Source organism: Gymnoscopelus braueri (genome assembly GCF_963280865.1).
Source record: "Gymnoscopelus braueri genome assembly, chromosome: 8".
Taxonomy (NCBI): domain Eukaryota; kingdom Metazoa; phylum Chordata; class Actinopteri; order Myctophiformes; family Myctophidae; genus Gymnoscopelus; species Gymnoscopelus braueri.
This window is the reverse complement of record NC_137609.1, coordinates 55,920,283-55,941,545: the sequence shown is the minus strand read 5'-3', so window position 1 is coordinate 55,941,545 and position 21,263 is coordinate 55,920,283. Positions and strand designations below refer to the sequence as shown.

Genomic DNA, 21,263 nt, shown 5'->3' with positions numbered 1-21,263 from the left:
TTCAATCCTATTCAGTTAACCGTGTACAGTTTAGAGTTTACACTTCTGAATCCAGAGCGACTTACAGTAAGCAAGGTAGGACACAAGATAATAATACACATAATACATCCAGTGGTGGAAAAAGTACTCAAATTCTTTACTTAAGTAAAAGTACCAATACTGTAAAATAAAAATACTCTGTTACAAGTAAAAGTCCAGAATTCAAAATTTACTTGAGTAAAAGTACAAAAGTATTGGCATCAAAATGTACTTAAAGTACCAAAAGTAATAGTACTAAATGTTTGAAAATAGCAGATCTACAAGCTCACAACGCGTCGCTTCGCGACGCGTTGTGAGCTTGTAGATCGGCTATTTTCAAATAGCCTATGTATAAAACAGGGCTAAAGTGGTTAATGTATGTTTCATAATATCATAATTTATATCTGAAAAGTAACTAGTAACTAATGTTCTCAAATAATTGTAGTGGAGTTAAAGTACAATATTTGCCTCTGAGATGTAGTGGAGTAGAAGTAAAAGTATTGGAAATTGGAAATACTCAAGTAAAGTACAAATACCTCAAAATTGTACTTAAGTACAGTACTTAAGTAAATGTACTTAGTTACTTTCCACCACTGCATACATCAAAACGAGTCTCGCTTTCTTTTGGGCTTGTTTTCATAGACCCTGATCCTCGTTTCTCTTCAAACCTGGCAACACCAGTATCCCCCCCCCCCCCTCCTCCTCCCAGAATATCCGCCATTTTCCTTCCCTCTCGTCTTGTTGCATTGATGTGACTTCAGGACCAAACATCTGCACTTTATACACACTAACAAACACACACACACTAAACACATTATTAGCACATTAAAGTGAATGACTCTACAGTCATAGTAGTGACTATGAACAGCAGGAGGAGAGACAGAGGACACAGAGACACACAGAGACACAGAGGACACGGTACAAAGTTTTAAAGTTTAAACTAGTTTTAACTAGTTTCAACCCAGAGAGCGCGAGCGAGAGAGAGCGAGAGACATAGAGAGAGACATAGAGAGAGAGAGAGCGCGAGAGAGAGGCCTTCCTCCTCCGGTGAAGCCTCGGGCTGGATTAGGTGAGGCTGAGGCCGGGGAGTTGAAGCGCGGCCGCCATGGCCGGCAACTTCGACGCGGAGGACCGCGCCTCGTGGTTCTGGGGCCGCCTGAGCCGCCAGGAGGCCGTGTCGCTGCTGCAGGGCGGCCGGCACGGAGTGTTCCTGGTGCGGGACTCCATCACCAGCCCCGGAGACTACGTTCTGTCAGTGAGCGAGAACTCTAAGGTCTCCCACTACATCATCAACAGTATCTCTAACAACAGGACCTCCTCTACCGGTGAGTACATGTACTTAGATTACTTATATTACTACTACAGTACCCTAACTAACCCCGCGGAGACTGCGTTACTTATATTACTGTTACATTACTATACGTTCTATCAGTGAGCGAGAACTCTTAAGGTCTCCCACTACATCATCAACAGTATCTCTAACAACAGGACCTCCTCTACTGGTGAGTATTTATACTTAGATTACTACTACAGTACTATTATGTACCCTAACGCCGGGGAGACTGCGTTACTTATATTACTGTTACATTACTGTACGTTCTATCAGTGAGCGAGAACTCTAAGGTCTCCCACTACATCATCAACAGTATCTCTTAACAACAGGACCTCCTCTACCGGTGAGTACATGTACTTAGATTACTATTACTGTACCCTACCCTAACCCTGTGGAGACGGCGTTCCTTATTACTTTTATATTACTTACCGTTAACCCATTTCGGAATCTTGCATACTGTATACAGGGTTCCGAAAGGGGCTAAGTACCTCTTCTACTGGTGAGTACATATACTTATATTGCTATTAGAGTACTGTTATGTACCCTAACCCCGGGGACTACGTTACGTTTATATTACTATTATATTACTTACCCCGGGGACTATATGTTCTATCAGTGAGCGAGAACTCTAAGGTCTCTCACTACATCATCAATAGTATCTCTAACAGCAGGACCTCCTCTACCGGTAAGTACTTGTACTTATATTACTATTACAGTAATATACTGTAATACCGTATGTATTGTACGTACACACGTACTGTACATATGCATACTGTACAGGTTATCTATCTATCTATCTGAGACAATATAAACATTTGAAGTCACGATTATTGTGACCAAAATAATAGTGATTTACGATATTATCGCAATAATCAAAATAAGCTTAAAACTTAATCACTTGAACCCCAGCATCCTTAGTCTTCTGGGGTGGAACGTTTGCCCAAAATAGCAGATCTTCAAGCTGCAACGCGTTGTGAGCTTGTAGATCGGCTATTTTTGGCAAAGACATTTAGAGAGTAAAAAAAAGACTATCAGACAAGTCCGTTCTTTACGGCTTTACCATAAATTAAAATCTCTGTGATACGACTATGAGTGTTTTTTTTATCATGATAATAACGAATATCGTCCCTTCCCTAATATCTATCTATCTATTAATCTAATATATTATATATTATTTATATAATCTATCTGTGTATGAGAACTCCAAGGTGTCCCACTCAGTGGTGGGTTCTACCGTCAGATGCTGTGTACGCCGTATACCTTGAGATTTTTTTTCGTCGCCACCGTACACCTTCATAAACTGTTCAAAACAGCGTTTTTTACATTTAATTCATTATAGACGCGCACATGCCGTGCGTGTGGGAGGCAGGGAATAAACATAGTATACCTTCATAAAAAAACTAGAACACAACACTGGTCCCACTGTGTCTAACAAAATAACCTCTTCTTCTGGTGAGTACATATACTTATATTACTATCACAGTACTCACCCTGGGGACTACGTTCTGGTATCATCAACCAGAAGCACTGTCAGTCTGGAGGTAAAAGGTCTTTATTTAACACAACATCATCTATTTAAAACACTAGAACAGCATCTCCATCCACTGTCAGTCTGGAGGAGCAGGTAAAGGGTTAATTTAACACCCATCACTGTTTAGAACACTTTCTTTTTTAGGGTTATTGTTTTGAGGAGGTTTGGTGTAGAGGGAAAAGGATAGAGCCCTCAGAGTGGGAAACCCGCTCAATGAAGTGATATAGGTATTAATTTATCATTATTAAAAACTCCAATCTAGTAGTTAGCTAAGGTTGGTATAAAGTATTATTATTATTATTAGTAGTACTGTAGTAGTAGTTGTAGTATTAAACCCACCAAACTACTAGTTAGCTGAGGTTGCTATAACAATATTATTATTATTATTATTATTAAACCCACCCATTAGTTAGCTGAGGTTGCTACACATGAGTTATCATCGTCATCAACCTACTAGTTAGTTGAGGTTGCTATAAAGTTAGTAGTAGTAGTAGTAGTAGTAGTAGTAAATCCACCAAACTACTAGTTAGCTGAGGTTACTACACATGAGTTATTATCATCGTCATCAACCTACTAGTTAGTTCCGGTTGCACTAACTAGTAGTTTATGACAATGTTTAGGACATTCAAACTGGACATATCATGGTGTTTACAGGTGTTTCTTAGAACAGCGCCCACTACTGGCCCAGAGCAGTAGCAGCTCTATTTGGAGCAGCAGTAGATGGAGCAGGGTGTTGTGTGTATGTATGGATGGATGGATGGATGAATGAATGAATGAATGGATGAATGGGAATGAATGGATAGATGGGGAGGAATTAATGAATGAATGAATGAATGAATGGTACTATTGGGCAACATGCTGTCACAGCTGGAATGAGTGACTATTCAGAATGGTGTCTGTGGAATGTGTCTGTCTGACACACACACACACACACACACACACACACACACACACACACACACACACACTGTAACATTACTGTACTTGTGAGGACATGAACATTTTAGATTTTATGAATTCTATTTGAATTACCCCCCCCCCCTCCTGTAAGCCGGAAAGAAGCAGATTTGTATGAGCTTGTAGATCTGCTATTTTCGGGCCATTTTCCTATCGATGTACAGTTCTCACATTCTACAGACATTTGGCCCTCACAAGTATACTAAATACACACACACACACACACACACACACACACACACACACACACACACAGACACACGTGTGGTGGTTCTTTATTGCAGACAGTTACACAACTCCTAGGCTTTGTGTGTTGGTTTAATGTTTAATATTTAATGCTGCTGGTGGTTTATTGGTATCAGTGGTTTTTCCTTCATGGTTTCAACATGGTTTAGAAAATACACTAAAAGTTCAAATTAAGGAGATACGTTTTTTTCCCCCATAGAGTTAAACATAATAGAGAGGGCACCATAGAGTTAAACATAATAGAGAGGGCCCCGGCTATCCCCTCCCATCCACTTGCATTGAGTTGCTCACACAGCTCATGGGCCCAAATCACCCCTTCTTCTGGGGTTGTGAAATGTGGTGGGCGGGGCCTATTTGGGGGCTCCTGCTCGTCACTTCTCTGACGCGTTTTGCGTCACAGAAGTGCGCCGCCCCGTGCGCACGAGCTTCGTGAGTCGAGCCCATTGAGTCGAAACCGTTTTCGCTCGTTCGTGACAGAAGCCCCAGGCCGTTTTAAAGGAGGTGTTCACCCCAAAAAATACTTATTTTCTATCAATTGCACGCCCCATGAAGCCTTGACTTCATGGATTTGTTTTTGTCTCATTCCTAAGCCAATAATTTGATGACTGGGTGTATTTCCGGTAGGAGACACAAATAATCTACTTTGTGTCTCCTACCGGATACATTAGCCGGTAGGATAAACAGTGGTGGAAATGGCGTTGCACGCATGGGAACAGCGTTCCCATAGCAACCGTTGCGGGGGAACGCTGTGAAAACGTGTGGGAACGCTCTTCAGATTGTCAAAAAAAATAAAAAATAAAAAAATCTTTTTTTTTTTTTTTTTTTGAGGAAAAATATTTTCGCTCCCGTTTTAGGATTATTACTGTCATTTCCGGGTCGCGTGGCCAAATTAATAGTTACGTTTGGTCCGGACCAAACGTTCAAAACGGAATCCGTTCAAAATTCAAAAAACTCTTATTTTGAAATGCACATCGCTTTGAAAGGAAACAGACTTCTGTGGCCGCTTGCTTGACGACGTAAAGCCTACGTTAGTGCACTAACGTAGGCTTTACGTCGTCAAGCAAGCGGCTGCACACACAAGGTAAACAAGGCTGGACGTGCATGGACATATGGAATATAAAGACTTAAAGTTTGGGGCAAAAGTTCATATTTACAACCATGCTCTGCTCTCTGAAACCAAGACAATCTTTGCAGAAGGTGAGTAAGTAATTTTAATCTAACGCTGACAGTGAGAGTGGTGAAAAGTAACTAATTAAGTACTGTACATGTACTCAAGTACTGTACTCGAGTATAATTTTAAGGTATTTTTATTGAGTAATCAGGGGCACCCAATCGAAAAAATAAGAATTAAACAACCTAACCCTAACCCTAAACCCGAATTAAAGTAACAAAAAACGAAAATAAAGTACCAAATCCACGAAATTAACCGCAAAAAAAAAAAGAATTAAATAACATAAACCTAACCTAACCCTAACCCCGAAATAAAGTAACAAAAAAAACAATATAAAGTACCCAAATCCGCGAAATTAACCGTCTAGTTATTGTCTAATATAATCCACAAAATACATTAGTATAAACCCATTTTGTTTGAATATTTTATTAGGCAGAAATAGTTTTTTGTGATAATTGGTAAAATCAGGCAAAAATATGAATTAAATAACATAACCCTAACCTAACTCCTAATCCTAACCCTAAAACCAAAATAAAGAAACCAAAAACTGGAAAAAAAACTAACCCAATCCGCCCAGAACCGCGGAAAAACGGACCCAATCCGCCCAGAACCGCAAAAAAAATCGCGCGTGCGCGCTTCGCGCGCACGCGCGCGGACCCACATGCACGCGCGCTGCGCGCGCGTGTATGTGGGACAAGTAGAGTTCCCAAAGCGAATCCAGTCCATTTCCACCACTGAGGATAAAGGAATCAAATTATTAGCTTAGGAATGCGACAAAAACTTTTTAAAAAATCATGAATTCAAGGCTTCATGTGGTGTGCAATTAATAGAAAATAAGTATTTTTTGGGTGAACTACTCCTTTAAGCTGCAGTACCATGAATGGCCAGCATGTCCATTCGGCTTCAATGAAACCACTGGGTTCTGCGGGCTTGGTTTTTCCCGCCTGACAGCAACCATATACTTTGTTGCCGTCCGTCCACCACGTGTCCTGTAAGTCAGTGGTTTCCAAACTCGTGGTCGGGACCCCAAGGGGGGTCCCCAAATAATTTAGGGGGGGTCCCCAGATGATTATCTTAATGTACAACATAGTTTCCTCACTCCACAGTAAACAAACCAACATACATACAGTATAAGTGTATACAGGATATCTGCATATTTATAAAGTTACAATGTAATGACTTTTAAGACCTTTTTAACACATCCACCGCCAAGGGCTAATCTCATAATGTACTCACCAGTGCCAAGGTTTTATTGTTGTTTTTTGTTTTTTTCAGGTCGCCATAGGCCCTGTTAAAATCCTTTAGATTGCGCGATCCACTGTTTGTAAACAACGGGCACATGTCCTGGTGTCTACTCGTCGAGACCGCGTGTCAAACGGAGCCGCCATGTTTGAGTTCTGACCGTTTAAGTTAACATGGGAAATGCGAGGATGAAAAACTACATAGGTTTTACAGGGCTTTTAGTGTACGACTTAGAATGGAGGCCGACGGGAAACAAAAAACGGGATCGCACTTCCGGTCGACTTCTAGTGGTGTTACACTGAAAATGGTCCCCCTAGAAAATTGAAAAAAAAAAAAAAGAAAAGGAAAAAACACCCGGACCGTAGGACTACGGTTTCGGCGCTTAACAGTTGGATTTAACGGACCGTAGGACTACGTTCTTGGCGGTGGATGTGTTAATACCAAATTGTCAAATATTACGTAAGAAAGAGGCGATAATTGTGAAAATAGTCGATCTACAAGCGAGGCGTTGTGAGCTTGTAGATCTGCTATTTTCACAATATTTGCCTGTGGAACCGAGTCCAACTAAATGTAATGCCTATAATTCCAAGGGCTTTTCAGGGTGGGGGGGGGTCCCCAGTTCAAATATGATCCCTGGCTGAAAAGTTTGGGAACCCTTGCTGTAAGTCACACCAAGGAAATGGGGAATTGTGCATTCTGCTTGAAAATGCTCCCCCAACACTAATAGTTGGGTGACATCAAGGAGCTTCTCATAGCTGTAACATTCCAGGAGCAGAGAGGACCGTGGTGCATCCTCTTTAATGACGATGTGCATTGAACAACATAACGTGGCTGTGAAATGTAAAATATGTAGTTTTTTTTGTCATAATCTGCCCCCCGTGCAACTTCTGTTCTACGAGGCCCGAAAAACCACACAATGAAAGTGTTAATCGCTGTTATTTGTATGACAATGAATCGTCAAGTAAAATGTGATAATCCTGACGGGCTGATTCAGGAGGAGAGCGTGCAGTAATTATCATGTTAATGCCTGTTAATTGAACAATTATAATTTAGGCATTTAGCTGGTAGATACGCTCGCACCTTCACCCATTTAAGACCGGCGAACACATCTGTGTAATTTTTAGGTTCCTTTTGGCTATTCAAAAAATAGCAGATCTACAAGCTCACAGCACGGCACTCAGTTGCGCGTTATGAGCTTGTAGATCTGCATTTTTTTTTAAAATCGTGATAATTTTTGCTTATCTTTGAATATATATTTTTAAATATATATATTTTTTTATTTAAAATTATTTATATTCAATTATTTATTTAACTCAAATCTTCTCTTCTGTGGGATTCTACAAATGTCTTCTAAATCCGAACCGTTCTTTTGAAAAAGCGTATGTTGCTATAATATCAGTAGACTGAAATAACGAGGCCAATCGATGGTCTTGAAGGGCGTATCCAAACCCAGCCGCCCAGATTCGTGCAGCGCTTCCTATTGCTTCACCAATCTATGTCCCCGCCTCCCCTACCCTCCCAGGTGTAGGGGGGTACAATGGTGGCCCATCACAGTGCAGCGAATGTCGATGTCCAAACCTCACATATAGGGGCGGTTTCACCGCCTAAAAATAGCAGATATAAAAGCTCATAGCGCTGCACCACGCTATGAGCTTGTAGATCTGCTATTTTTTTATAGCCCAAAGAAATGTCAAATGACACGGATGCGTTCCAGGATTGAATGGGTTGAGCACATACACTCTCCAGAACGACTTACAAATGCATTCTCACAATAAGTTAAGTAAGCAAGAAGTAGAACTTCTAGTCAATAAACAAGGTAAATAGTCACATAAACAATGAGGTAAATAGTCACATAAACAATGAGGTAAATAGTCACATAAACAATAAGGTAAATAGTCACATAAACAATGAGGTAAATAGTCACATAAACAATAAGGTAAATAGTCACATAAACAATGAGGTAAATAGTCACATAAACAATAAGGTAAATAGTCACATAAACAATGAGGTAAATAGTCACATAAACAATAAGGTAAATAGTCACATACACAGAGTGCAGACAGAACATCTGGATGTACCCAGATGTTGATTTTTATATATAAATACTACTACCTTAAACTGCTGAAATAATGAACATGTCAGCCAGCTGGTCTTACATCCGGTCCATACATGCATACTGGGCCCTGTTTGTTTAACATGTGGAGATGTTGTTGTCATGAGGAGTTTGTTTGTATAGTATGTTTGATGTTTCATGTCTATTAATGGACCACAATGGAAACAAGCTTCAGGTGTTCTTTCTTCCTGTGTGTGTGTCATATACATGTTGACGTTTTTTAATGTGAAAAAAAAAAGAAGAAACAAAAAACTCACCTATTACCCCTTTCCCCGTCGTCGTCAGGTTCGGCCCCTCCTCCTTAGCGTTGCCATGTCCGCTTAGTATAAGCGACTTCGGGCTTGTTTCTTCTGTAGTTGCTTGTACATATTGGTAGTCGCTGGTTACGTTTTTTTTAGGCTTATTTCTAAAGTGTAGTTGCTTATTTGAGCAACTTTCCTAAATGTTGTCTAAACCAGTGGTTCTCAAATATTTTCAGGTCAAGGACCCCCAAATTAACATGTATGTGTCCCTATAATATATATATATATATATATAAATATATAATATGTGTCCCTATAACCCCCATCTGAATGTTTTGTGCCAGATTTGTGTTGGTAAAATGTAAAAAAATATATAATTTTTTTTTGAAAATAGCCGATCTACAAGCTCACAACGCGTAGCATTGCGAACTTGTAGATCGACTATTTTCCAATAGCCTAGGTAGTGCTCATGTAGTCGCTTCTTTTGGGCTTGTTTTCCTACACCTGTTTGCTCATTTCTCTCACAAAGTCTGGCAACACTGCTCCACCTCCTCCTCCGCCTCCTCCGCCTCCTCCTCGGTTCCGTATTGTGGGGACCAGGAGTACAGGGCTCCGTTAGAGCTCTATAAGATCCACTACCTGCTTTAATTAACACTATAAACCTCTCTCTGTGTCCCCCCTCAGGTCTTCCTCCTCCTCGGTTCCGTATCGTGGGGACCAGGAGTACAGGGCTCCGTTAGAGCTCTATAAGATCCACTACCTGCTTTAATTAACACTATAAACCTCTCTCTGTGTTCCCCTCAGGTCTTCCTCCTCCACGGTTCCGTATCGGGGACCAGGAGTTCGAGGCCCTGCCCGCCCTGTTGGAGTTCTATAAGATCCACTACCTGGACACCACCACGCTCATAGAGCCCGTCAGCAAGGCCAAGAACGCCGGCTTCGTGTCGGGGGCCGCGGCCGTGGCCCCGCAGCCCGGAGACGAGGCCGAGTTCGTCCGCGCGCTCTTCGACTTCCCCGGCAACGACGAGGAGGACCTGCCCTTCCGCAAGGGTGACTTTATTATTCTGTTGTTAAGCCCCGTCAGAGCAACTTCCCGGGTCCAAGTGTGTGTTTTGCCAACATGCGCAGTAGGGGTGTGCCGATATATCGCGATACGTTTTCGTGACGATATGTATCGTTTTCAGAAAAAAAAATATCGTTTTCAATTTTTTTTTTCTTTTTTTACAATAATAATAATCAGGCATGCAAACAGCCCCGAGGTGAAAAGGGTGACAACGTGTTTTCTTTTTTTTTCGGGTCAGGTGTCACACTATTGCCCTATTTGGATTCAAAACGGCTATTGAAGCTGAAAAGCTACAAGTTCACATGTCTGAATAATGCAAAAACAGAATTATTTGTTTGCATTTGCTTTTTTTCTCCCCCATATATTTTTCATAATAAAAAAAGTGCGTATCGTATCGAAATCGTATCGAAGTTGTGAGCCAAATATCGTATCGTATCGTTTGGTGAAATTAGTGTATCGGCACACCCCTAATGCGCAGTGCTGTGTCCCTCGCTGTTTTAACAGATATTAGACTAACACTAGAGAAAGTGCTCCTCGGCGCACCGGTCTCCTCCGCCAGGTCAGGTGGGTTATTGTGGCCACCTGGTGGTGCTATGATTAATAGGCCAATCTGAAACATTTGGGGCAAATTTAACTGCTTTCTATAGTTTTAGCAATTTTCACGATATTTTTTACAGTGGGCGGGGGCATACAGTGGGCGGGGGCATACAGTGGGCGGGGGCATTCGGGCAGGTGGCTAAATATGTTTTTTTTTTACACAATAACGCAGCGATTTCTTTATTATTATTTACTGTAGCTCTTCTAGCCCCCAATAACTCACATCTGGCCATCAAAGACCACGTTTTCTATTGTGTAAAAAAAGACATATTTAGCCTAAATGTGTCTTTATAGTGATGAATGACATTTCCGTGCGGTCCCGTCCCTCTAGGCGACATCCTGCGGGTCCTGGAGAAACCCGAGGAGCAGTGGTGGAACGCGGCCAACCAGGAGGGCCGGGCGGGCATGATCCCCGTGCCCTACGTGGAGAAGTACCGGCCGGCCTCGCCTACCTCGGGGGGCGGGGCGGGGCCTCCCGGCACGCCCGGGGCCGCCGGGGGCCAGGGCGCGGGGGGGCCGCCCCTGGCCGCCGACGGGTCGGGGGGCGGCGGCGCCCCGGGGCCTCTGGGCGACCCGGGCCAGTACGCCCAGCCCGTGGTGACCAACACACAGCTGCCCAACCTGCAGAACGGCCCGGTGTACGCCCGCGCCATCCAGAAGAGAGTCCCCAACGCCTACGACAAGACCGCCCTGGCTCTGGAGGTACCGTGCACTTTATACACGCTGTACACTGGGGGTACCGTGCACTTTATACACGCCGTACACTGGAGGTACTGTGCACTTTATACACGCCGTACACTGGAGGTACCGTGCACTTTATACACGCTGTACACTGGAGGTACCGTGCACTTTATACACGCTGTACACTGGAGGTACCGTGCACTTTATACACGCCGTACACTGGAGGTACCGTGCACTTTATACACGCCGTACACTGGAGGTACCGTGCACTTTATACACGCTGTACACTGGAGGTACCGTGCACTTTATACACGCTGTACACTTTATTCATGTGTCTGTTGACAGCTCACATGTGTCTGTTGACAGCCCACAATGTGTCTGTTGACAGCCCACATGTGTCTGTTGACAGCCCACATGTGTCTGTTGACAGCCCACATGTGTCAGTTGACAGCCCACAATGTGTCAGTTGACAGCCCACATGTGTCTGTTGACAGCCCACATGTGTCTGTTGACAGCCCACATTGTGTCTGTTGACAGCCCACATTGTGTCTGTTGACAGCCCACATTGTGTCTGTTGACAGCCCACATTGTGTCTGTTGACAGCCCACATGTGTCAGTTGACAGCCCACATGTGTCTGTTGACAGCCCACATGTGTCTGTTGACAGCCCACATGTGTCTGTTGACAGCCCACAATGTGTCTGTTGACAGCCCACATGTGTCTGTTGACAGCCCACATGTGTCTGTTGACAGCCCACAATGTGTCTGTTGACAGCCCACATTGTGTCTGTTGACAGCCCACATTGTGTCTGTTGACAGCCCACATTGTGTCTGTTGACAGCCCACATGTGTCTGTTGACAGCCCACATGTGTCAGTTGACAGCCCACAATGTGTCAGTTGACAGCCCACATGTGTCTGTTGACAGCCCACATGTGTCTGTTGACAGCCCACATTGTGTCTGTTGACAGCCCACATTGTGTCTGTTGACAGCCCACATTGTGTCTGTTGACAGCCCACATGTGTCAGTTGACAGCCCACATGTGTCTGTTGACAGCCCACATGTGTCTGTTGACAGCCCACATGTGTCTGTTGACAGCCCACATGTGTCTGTTGACAGCCCACAATGTGTCTGTTGACAGCCCACAATGTGTCTGTTGACAGCCCACATGTGTCTGTTGACAGCCCACATGTGTCTGTTGACAGCCCACAATGTGTCTGTTGACAGCCCACATGTGTCTGTTGACAGCCCACGATGTGTCTGTTGACAGCCCACGATGTGTCTGTTGACAGCCCACATGTGTCTGTTGACAGCCCACATGTGTCTGTTGACAGCCCACATGTGTCTGTTGACAGCCCACATTGTGTCTGTTGACAGCCCACATGTGTCTGTTGACAGCCCACATGTGTCTGTTGACAGCCCACAATGTGTCTGTTGACAGCCCACAATGTGTCTGTTGACAGCCCACATGTGTCTGTTGACAGCCCACATTGTGTCTGTTGACAGCCCACATGTGTCTGTTGACAGCCCACAATGTGTCTGTTGACAGCCCACATGTGTCTGTTGACAGCCCACATGTGTCTGTTGACAGCCCACATGTGTCTGTTGACAGCCCACACGTGTCTGTTGACAGCCCACACGTGTCTGTTGACAGCCCACATGTGTCTGTTGACAGCCCACATGTGTCAGTTGACAGCCCACATTGTGTCTGTTGACAGCCCACATTGTGTCTGTTGACAGCCCACATGTGTCTGTTGACAGCCCACATTGTGTCTGTTGACAGCCCACATTGTGTCTGTTGACAGCCCACATTGTGTCTGTTGACAGCCCACATTGTGTCTGTTGACAGCCCACAATGTGTCTGTTGACAGCCCACATTGTGTCTGTTGACAGCCCACATGTGTCTGTTGACAGCCCACTTGTGTCTGTTGACAGCCCACATTGGGTCTGTTGACAGCCCACATGTGTCTGTTGACAGCCCACATGTGTCTGTTGACAGCCCACATGTGTCTGTTGACAGCCCACAATGTGTCTATTGACATCCCACATGTGTCTGTTGACAGCCCACAATGTGTCAGTTGACAGCCCACATTGTGTCTGTTGACAGCCCACATTGTGTCTGTTGACAGCCCACATTGTGTCTGTTGACAGCCCACATTGTGTCTGTTGACAGCCCACATGTGTCTGTTGACAGCCCACATGTGTCTGTTGACAGCCCACATGTGTCTGTTGACAGCCCACATGTGTCAGTTGACAGCCCACATGTGTCTGTTGACAGCCCACATGTGTCAGCCCAGGACCCTCTTGTGCTGTAAACTTTATTCATGCGTCTGTTGTTGTGTCTGTTACCCTCTTGTGCTGCAGTGGTTCTCATTAACTAAAATGTAAAATGAAAAACACCTCAAATGTTTTATTTATTTTAGAAATAGTTCATCTTTCACTCAATAGGGGCAACGCCCGTCGCATGTTGATGATGTCATTTGTCCATGTGTGGTCCAGCCCCAGTGTTGATCTTGACGGCAAATGTTGATTTAGGTTTAGTCCAGTGGCGTAGCGGAGGGGTAGCAAGCGACGCACCGCGGGGGGGCCCGCCGCGGGGGGGGGGGGCCATTTACCGCACCGTACCCAGCACCATCTCCGTTGCCGTTTGCGAAAGGGCCACCCCCCCCCTCCTTGCGTCGGGGCCCTGCGATTTTGCGCTACGCCACAGTTTTAGTCATAGTCTTTTGAATCAAATTCCATTTAGTTTTAGTCATATTTTAGTCATTCTGAAATGTTTTAGTTTATGTCTAGTTTTAGTCCACTAAATATCATAAGAATTTACTTGACTAAATCTACAGTTGATTTAGTCGAGTAAATTGTATGTAGGCGGTGCCCTGATGGCGTCGTAATGGCTGATTTTACACTTGGTTGCATGATGGAAATAGCACAACGTGTCGCAGCGCGACACGTTGTGAGCTTGTAGATCTGCTATTTTCAGAGCGCAATACCCGAGCGCCACCAAACATAAAATGACTTGTCTTTTAGTTCTACTGGATCTCTTCTCCACTAGATCCCTCACTAACATTTTAGTCTAGTTTTTATTTGTTGACGAAATTGACAATATATTTAGTCTTAGTTTTAGTCATTATAGCTTAATTTTCATTTAGTTTTCATTTAGTTTTCGTCAGTGAAAAAAGGTAGTCGATCAATATTTTTCGTCATAGTTTTAGTCGACGAAATCAACACTGTCCAGCCCTATGGAATGTATAGAATGCATGTGAAAATAATAACATATTTAACATTGATTTGATGCTCATATTAACATCAGGAAGTATTAAATATGTTTTTATTTTTACATTCCATAGGGCTAGACCACACATGGACAAATGACATCATCAACATGCGACGGGCGTTGCCCCTATTGAATGAAAGATGAACTATTTCTAAAATAAATCAAACATTTAAGGTGTTGAATAACCTTTTTCTCTGTGGATCAGTCACCCCATGGGGACGTGAATTCATAGCCTGGTAAACCCCCCTCCCTCCGGAAATCTCATTTGCATTTGATTTCAGGAAGGAGTCTGGGATCGCTCCGGGACTAATCTCTCAAGAACAGATTCTGCTCTGCGTTTGAATCTGTCGGGGGGGGTTCGTCGTATCGCGTACGCACTGGCCTACAAGTGGGCGTGGCTTCAGATCAGGAAGCAGGCCGCGCTTTACCCAATCAAATGTAGTGGGAGGGATTTACGTGTCCGCCGATCCTTCCCTACTAGAAACAAACCAAAACAATGGCGTCCTCGGAGCAGACAAAACCACAGAAAGATATTCACATTTTAACTTGCTCTTTCATCATAGAAACAAGTGGGCTTATAACCAAAACCATCCATGTTCTCTGGGAGAAGTGGTGTTAGTGTTCCGTGTAGAAATATTGTTAGTGGGAATGAAAACATAGTCGCACCACCGGAAGTGAAAGGCTGAAGGCAGACCAAAACCCTGGTTTCCTTGCGCACGTGCGCAAAATACTTCTTCAGATGTGCGTCCGCAACCAAATAACTATTAATTAGACCCTCCAGAAAAATGCGATTATGCGATCGCAGAATTTACCGCATAATCAGCAAAATGGCGCATATTTATGCGGCTTTAATGTTTTTTCAAAAAGGCCACATCGCATAATATGCGCTTCGCATCGCATAATATGCGCTTCGCATCGCATAATATGCGCTTCGCACCGCATATTTCCTCATTTTTTCGCAACTTATCGCATATTCCGCCATTTCACCGCGTAAAATTGCAAAGAAAAACGCATATTTCATCGCAAAATCACACATTTTAGCCTGCTTAATCAAGAGTTTTAGCCCGCATTATCAAGAATTTTTGCCCGCGTTTTTCTGGAGGGTCTAATAAATGTATGTGTGTGTGTGGGGGGGGGGGGGGGGGACGTTTGAGATCCACTGGCCTACATCATGTATCTCCCTCTCAGCCAGGAGCAGAGCACAATGTCCTGAGGCTTGAATTGCTTACTCATGCATGTGAGCATTTACACACAACTATGTGTGTAAATGCAAGCTGACAGCGTAGCGTAGCGTAGCATGCTAACAGACCAACGCCCTCACAGCGCTAGGCCTGGCACACTTTGTGTGTTTAGTTTGTTTTACAATGGCCTCTGTTCATATAGACACAATGCTGTGGTGGAAAAAGTACTCTAATGTTTTACTTAAGTAAAAGTAGTTATACCACAATATAAAAAATACTCTGTTACAAGTAAAAGGCCTGCGTTCAAAATGTTACTCGAGCAAAAGTTAAAAAGTATTGGCATCAAAATGTACTTAAAGTACCAAAAGTAAAAGTGCTAAAATGTTTGAAAATAGCAGATCTACAAGCTCACAACGCGTCGCGGTACGACACGTTGTGAGCTTGTAGATCTGCCATTTTCAAATAGCCTATAGGTATAAAATAGGGATAAAGTGCATAATGTATGTTTTATAATGTAATAATTTATATCTGCAAAGTAACTAAAGTTTTCAAATAATAGTAGTGGAGTAAAAGTACAATATTTGCCTCCGAGATGTAGTGGAGTAGAAGTAAAAGTATAGACGATTGGAAATACTCCAGTAAAGTAAAATTATCTCACAATTGTCCTTAAGTACAGTACTTGAGTAAATGTACTTAGTTACTTTACACCACTGACACAATGTAGCATTCTGTTCATATAGACAGAATGTAGCATTCTACATTCATTAGCACTCTGATGGACTCACACAGAGAGCTCACTATCCTGCTTATCAAAGAGGGAATGGAGCGCTAATGAAACGTCTGTCTGTCTGTCTGTCTGTCTGTCTGTCTGTCTCACTGCTCTGTCTGTAGGTCTGTCTATCTGCTAGTCTCTGTCTGTCTGTCTGTCTGTCTGTCTCACTGCTCTGTCTGTAGGGCTGTCTATCTGCTAGTCTGTCTGTCTCACAGCTCTGTCTAGAGGGTCTATAGATTTATAGGGTCTATAGATCTATAGGGTCTATAGATCTATAGGGCTGTTAATACCAACCCCACTCTTGAGTCAAAATATATCGTGGAGAGGAAAACCTCCTAAATGGTAACTTTAAAAAAATGCAGTCCAAGCTGGTTTAGAGTGTGTAGATGGGCAGTGATATACAGCCTGGTCTGTCTATAGGGTCTATAGATCTATAGGCAGTGATATACAGCCTGGTCTGTGTATAGGGTCTATAGATCTATAGACAGTGATATACAGCCTGGTCAAATATTAAGTGGAAGTTGCTCTTGTCAAAATGATTTGACATTTAAGGCCTGATATTTCTGCAATTGCTACAAATTTCTACAAAACCCGTGGATAGCCGCTCATTACTTGAGTCACAAGTGAATACTCCTGGTAGAATATTACTCCCACTACAAGTGAACTTAAAAAAATATATATAGGCTATATATATCAAATTACCAAGTAAATATCAATAAAACATTGATATTTTCCCCCAAAAAATGTCAAACAGATAAATAAAAAAAAGAGACCAAAGGACCAAATGATGACATAAGCGTCATTCCAAACAACGTCCCACGGCGCACCATCACTGTTGTTCCTACAACACCATCACTACACACACACCATCACTGTTGTTCCTACAACACCATCACTACATACACACATCACTGTTGTTCCTACAACACCATCACTACATACACACATCACTGTTGTTCCTACAACACCATCACTACATACACACATCACTGTTGTTCCTACAACACCATCACTACATACACACCATCACTGTTGTTCCTACAACACCATCACCACATACACACCATCACTGTTGTTCCTACAACACCATCACTACATACACACCATCACTGTTGTTCCTACAACACCATCACTACACACACACCATCACTGTTGTTCCTACAACACCATCACTACATACACACCATCACTGTTGTTCCTACAACACCATCACTACATACACACCATCACTGTTGTTCCTACAACACCATCACTACATACACACCATCACTGTTGTTCCTACAACACCATCACTACATACACACCATCACTACATACACACATCACTGTTGTTCCTACAACACCATCACTACATACACACATCACTGTTGTTCCTACAACACCATCACTACATACACACCATCACTGTTGTTCCTACAACACCATCACTACATACACACATCACTGTTGTTCCTACAACACCATCACCACATACACACATCACTGTTGTTCCTACAACACCATCACTACATACACACATCACTGTTGTTCCTACAACACCATCACTACATACACACATCACTGTTGTTCCTACAACACCATCACTACATACACACCATCACTGTTGTTCCTACAACACCATCACCACATACACACCATCACTGTTGTTCCTACAACACCATCACTACATACACACCATCACTGTTGTTCCTACAACACCATCACTACACACACACCATCACTGTTGTTCCTACAACACCATCACTACATACACACCATCACTGTTGTTCCTACAACACCATCACTACACACACACCATCACTGTTGTTCCTACAACACCATCACTACATACACACCATCACTGTTGTTCCTACAACACCATCACTACATACACACCATCACTGTTGTTCCTACAACACCATCACTACACACACACCATCACTGTTGTTCCTACAACACCATCACTACACACACACCATCACTGTTGTTCCTACAACACCATCACTACATACACACCATCACTGTTGTTCCTACAACACCATCACTACATACACACCATCACTGTTGTTCCTACAACACCATCACTACATACACACATCACTGTTGTTCCTACAACACCATCACTACATACACATACACACCATCACTGTTGTTCCTACAACACCATCACTACACACACACCATCACTGATGTTCCTACAACACCATCACTACATACACACCATCACTGTTGTTCCTACAACACCATCACTACATACACACCATCACTGTTGTTCCTACAACACCATCACTACATACACACCATCACTGTTGTTCCTACAACACCATCACTACATACACACCATCACTGTTGTTCCTACAACATGTAGGAACGTCTTTGAAGACGGCCAAACCATTATGCTAAAGAATTGCGACCAGGCCCCCCCATCCATCAAGTTATACAATACTTGTGTGTTGATGTTTGTGTGTGTGTGTGTGTGTGTCCTTGTCCAGGTGGGTGACATGGTGAAAGTGACCAAGATCAACGTGAACGGCCAGTGGGAGGGCGAGTGTAAGGGCCGGCGGGGCCACTTCCCCTTCACACACGTCCGCCTGCTGGAGCAGCACAGCACCGAGGACGAGAGCTGAGAGAGAGAGAGAGAGAGAGAGAGACCACCGTCACCTTCCTTCTGCCACTGCAGCATCCACGGAAAACTCAAAACACACACACACACACACACACACACACACACACACACACACACACACACACACACACACACACACGCACACGAGAAAAGCACACAAGAGAACATGGACGACATTCGCCGAGCGCGTGGAGTCGCCATGACTCAGATATTTTACCGTAATTCCGATGAACGTAATTCCCACATGTTGTCACTGCTCCCTTACCCACTTATTCTGTTTTATTTACACCTCCAGTGTTGGGAGTACTGCTGGGCTCACACTGACACACACATCGGCCAACCGATGAACCCCCCTCCCCCCCCCCCCCCCCCACCACCAACCCGAACCCTCGGTTAGACTGGAGGAGAAGGGGGAGGGGCCACACTGGGACAAAACGCTTCCCTCACAGTTTAAATGACAAACTGTGAATCTCGGGAAGCGAGAAGAGAGCGAAAAGACAAGACTTTTTTTTCCCCTGACCACTCCCTCTTTAGTGGGAATGGCTGGGGGTCAGGTGACTGTGACATCATCAGACTTCAAACCCAGGAAGCCATTACACACAGAAACACTCGATCACATGGGGGACCTAACCCCGCCCCCCCCCCCCCCCCCCCCCCCACACACACACCCCCTCCCCACCACCCTCCTATCGTCCTATCAGGGTGCTGCGTTCACAGAAAGTGGTTTATGTTGTGAGCGGAGGAACCGAGCCTTCATGCATTCTCGCACGGAGCGTTTGTTGACGCGCGGTGCAGCCTTTCTACCCCCCCGGTCTCAGTAGCCTCGCCCAGGGGCGGGGCTTCTTTGGCTCTACATTAGAAGAGTGGGCGTGGTCACAATGTAATACAGCCCGAATACCCAACCTCAGCACCGGCCTCAGTGTCTCGCCTCGTTAATCACTAGACTCACAATCCACACCTCCTGGGATCCATTCCCGCTACCGACACTACTTTCTATTCTACTACCGACACTACTTTCTCCAAACAACCGCGGACTCATTTAAAGTATAGTTTTGCACCGCGACGGAGGGGGTGGAGTCTCACGCCAACGTGAGCCACGAGAAGCACCAGTTGCCATGTCGAACGTTACCAAGTTCGCTTTGAGCCTGTTCAGCCCCGTCCGAGTTATGTACCGATAGGCACGGAATCGCAAATCATGTTTGTGGGGAGAGCGTTTGCCTCAAATCATGTTTGTGGGGAGAGCGTTTGCCCCGCCACTGACACCCGGGGTAGAAAGGCAGGTCGCTATTGACACACCCGCAGCGTTCGAACCTGTTGAACCGTTCTCTGTGATCAGAACGTGGTGTCATTTATGGTTTGGGATCCGGAGGAGGAACCATCGGATCAAACATTGAGGAACCCAGGAAACGGGTTCTCCATCCACATGTGGAACCGTTTTCCAGAACCGGGTTTTTTTTATCACACCGTCAGAACCCTAAACATCTGCTATTACTATTATAATACCGCTGGTTCTTTTTAATTTCAAGGACCTCCATAACTCTTGAGAGTGTACAAATGGAACCAAATGGACCCTTACTGGTCCAGTGCGTTGTTTCTTTACTATAGAAACACATGGCAGGAAGGTGACGACTACAACAACATGAAGGCTTTCTGTGAACACGGCCCCTTAACGCCTGCTTCATACTGGGTCGTGCGCTGTGACACACTAACTAACTACATCAGGCTCCATCTCCTTATTACACTACAAACCAAGTTCCCTTTTGTACTAAAAGTGGTAAATATTATAATAGAATTGTCTATATATATACCATGACATGCTAAATATGGTAAACATTGTGTCCTCCTTTTTATCATTTAGATTATTTTGTTATTTTCCACCTCTTTGTGTTTGTTACCAAGGACTGTGGTTGTTATTTCCATGTGCTCGTCTTTAAAAAGAGAAAAGAAAAACACTAAGCATCGCCATCCTAAGTTGAGGTAATGACTGATTTAGACTGGGTTTGCGTGACGTCTCGCGTAGCCAGACCGCTTCCTCCCACAACGTTCAAGCGCTTCATTCAGGAGACGTAGTTCCAGACTCTATATAACATTCAGGAGGTGTAGTTCCAGACTCTATATAGCATTCAGGAGGTGTAGTTCCAGACTCTATATAACATTCAGGAGGTGTAGTTCCAGACTCTATATAACATTCAGGAGGTGTAGTTCTAGACTCTATATAACATTCAGGAGGTGTAGTTCTA

At 44.0% G+C, this 21,263-nt stretch overlaps 1 protein-coding gene across 1 annotated transcript; it reads left to right on the top strand.

Moving 5' to 3' along the window:
* Positions 1 to 763: 763 nt before the first annotated feature.
* crk (v-crk avian sarcoma virus CT10 oncogene homolog) lies at positions 764 to 20,975 on the top strand. Its single transcript, XM_080434620.1, has 4 exons — positions 764 to 1,343; positions 9,658 to 9,903; positions 10,845 to 11,215; positions 18,890 to 20,975. The coding sequence occupies exons 1-4, from the start codon at positions 1,124 to 1,126 to the stop codon at positions 19,022 to 19,024; spliced, it is 972 nt and encodes a 323-aa protein (XP_080290746.1). The 5' UTR covers positions 764 to 1,123; the 3' UTR covers positions 19,025 to 20,975.
* Positions 20,976 to 21,263: the final 288 nt, after the last annotated feature.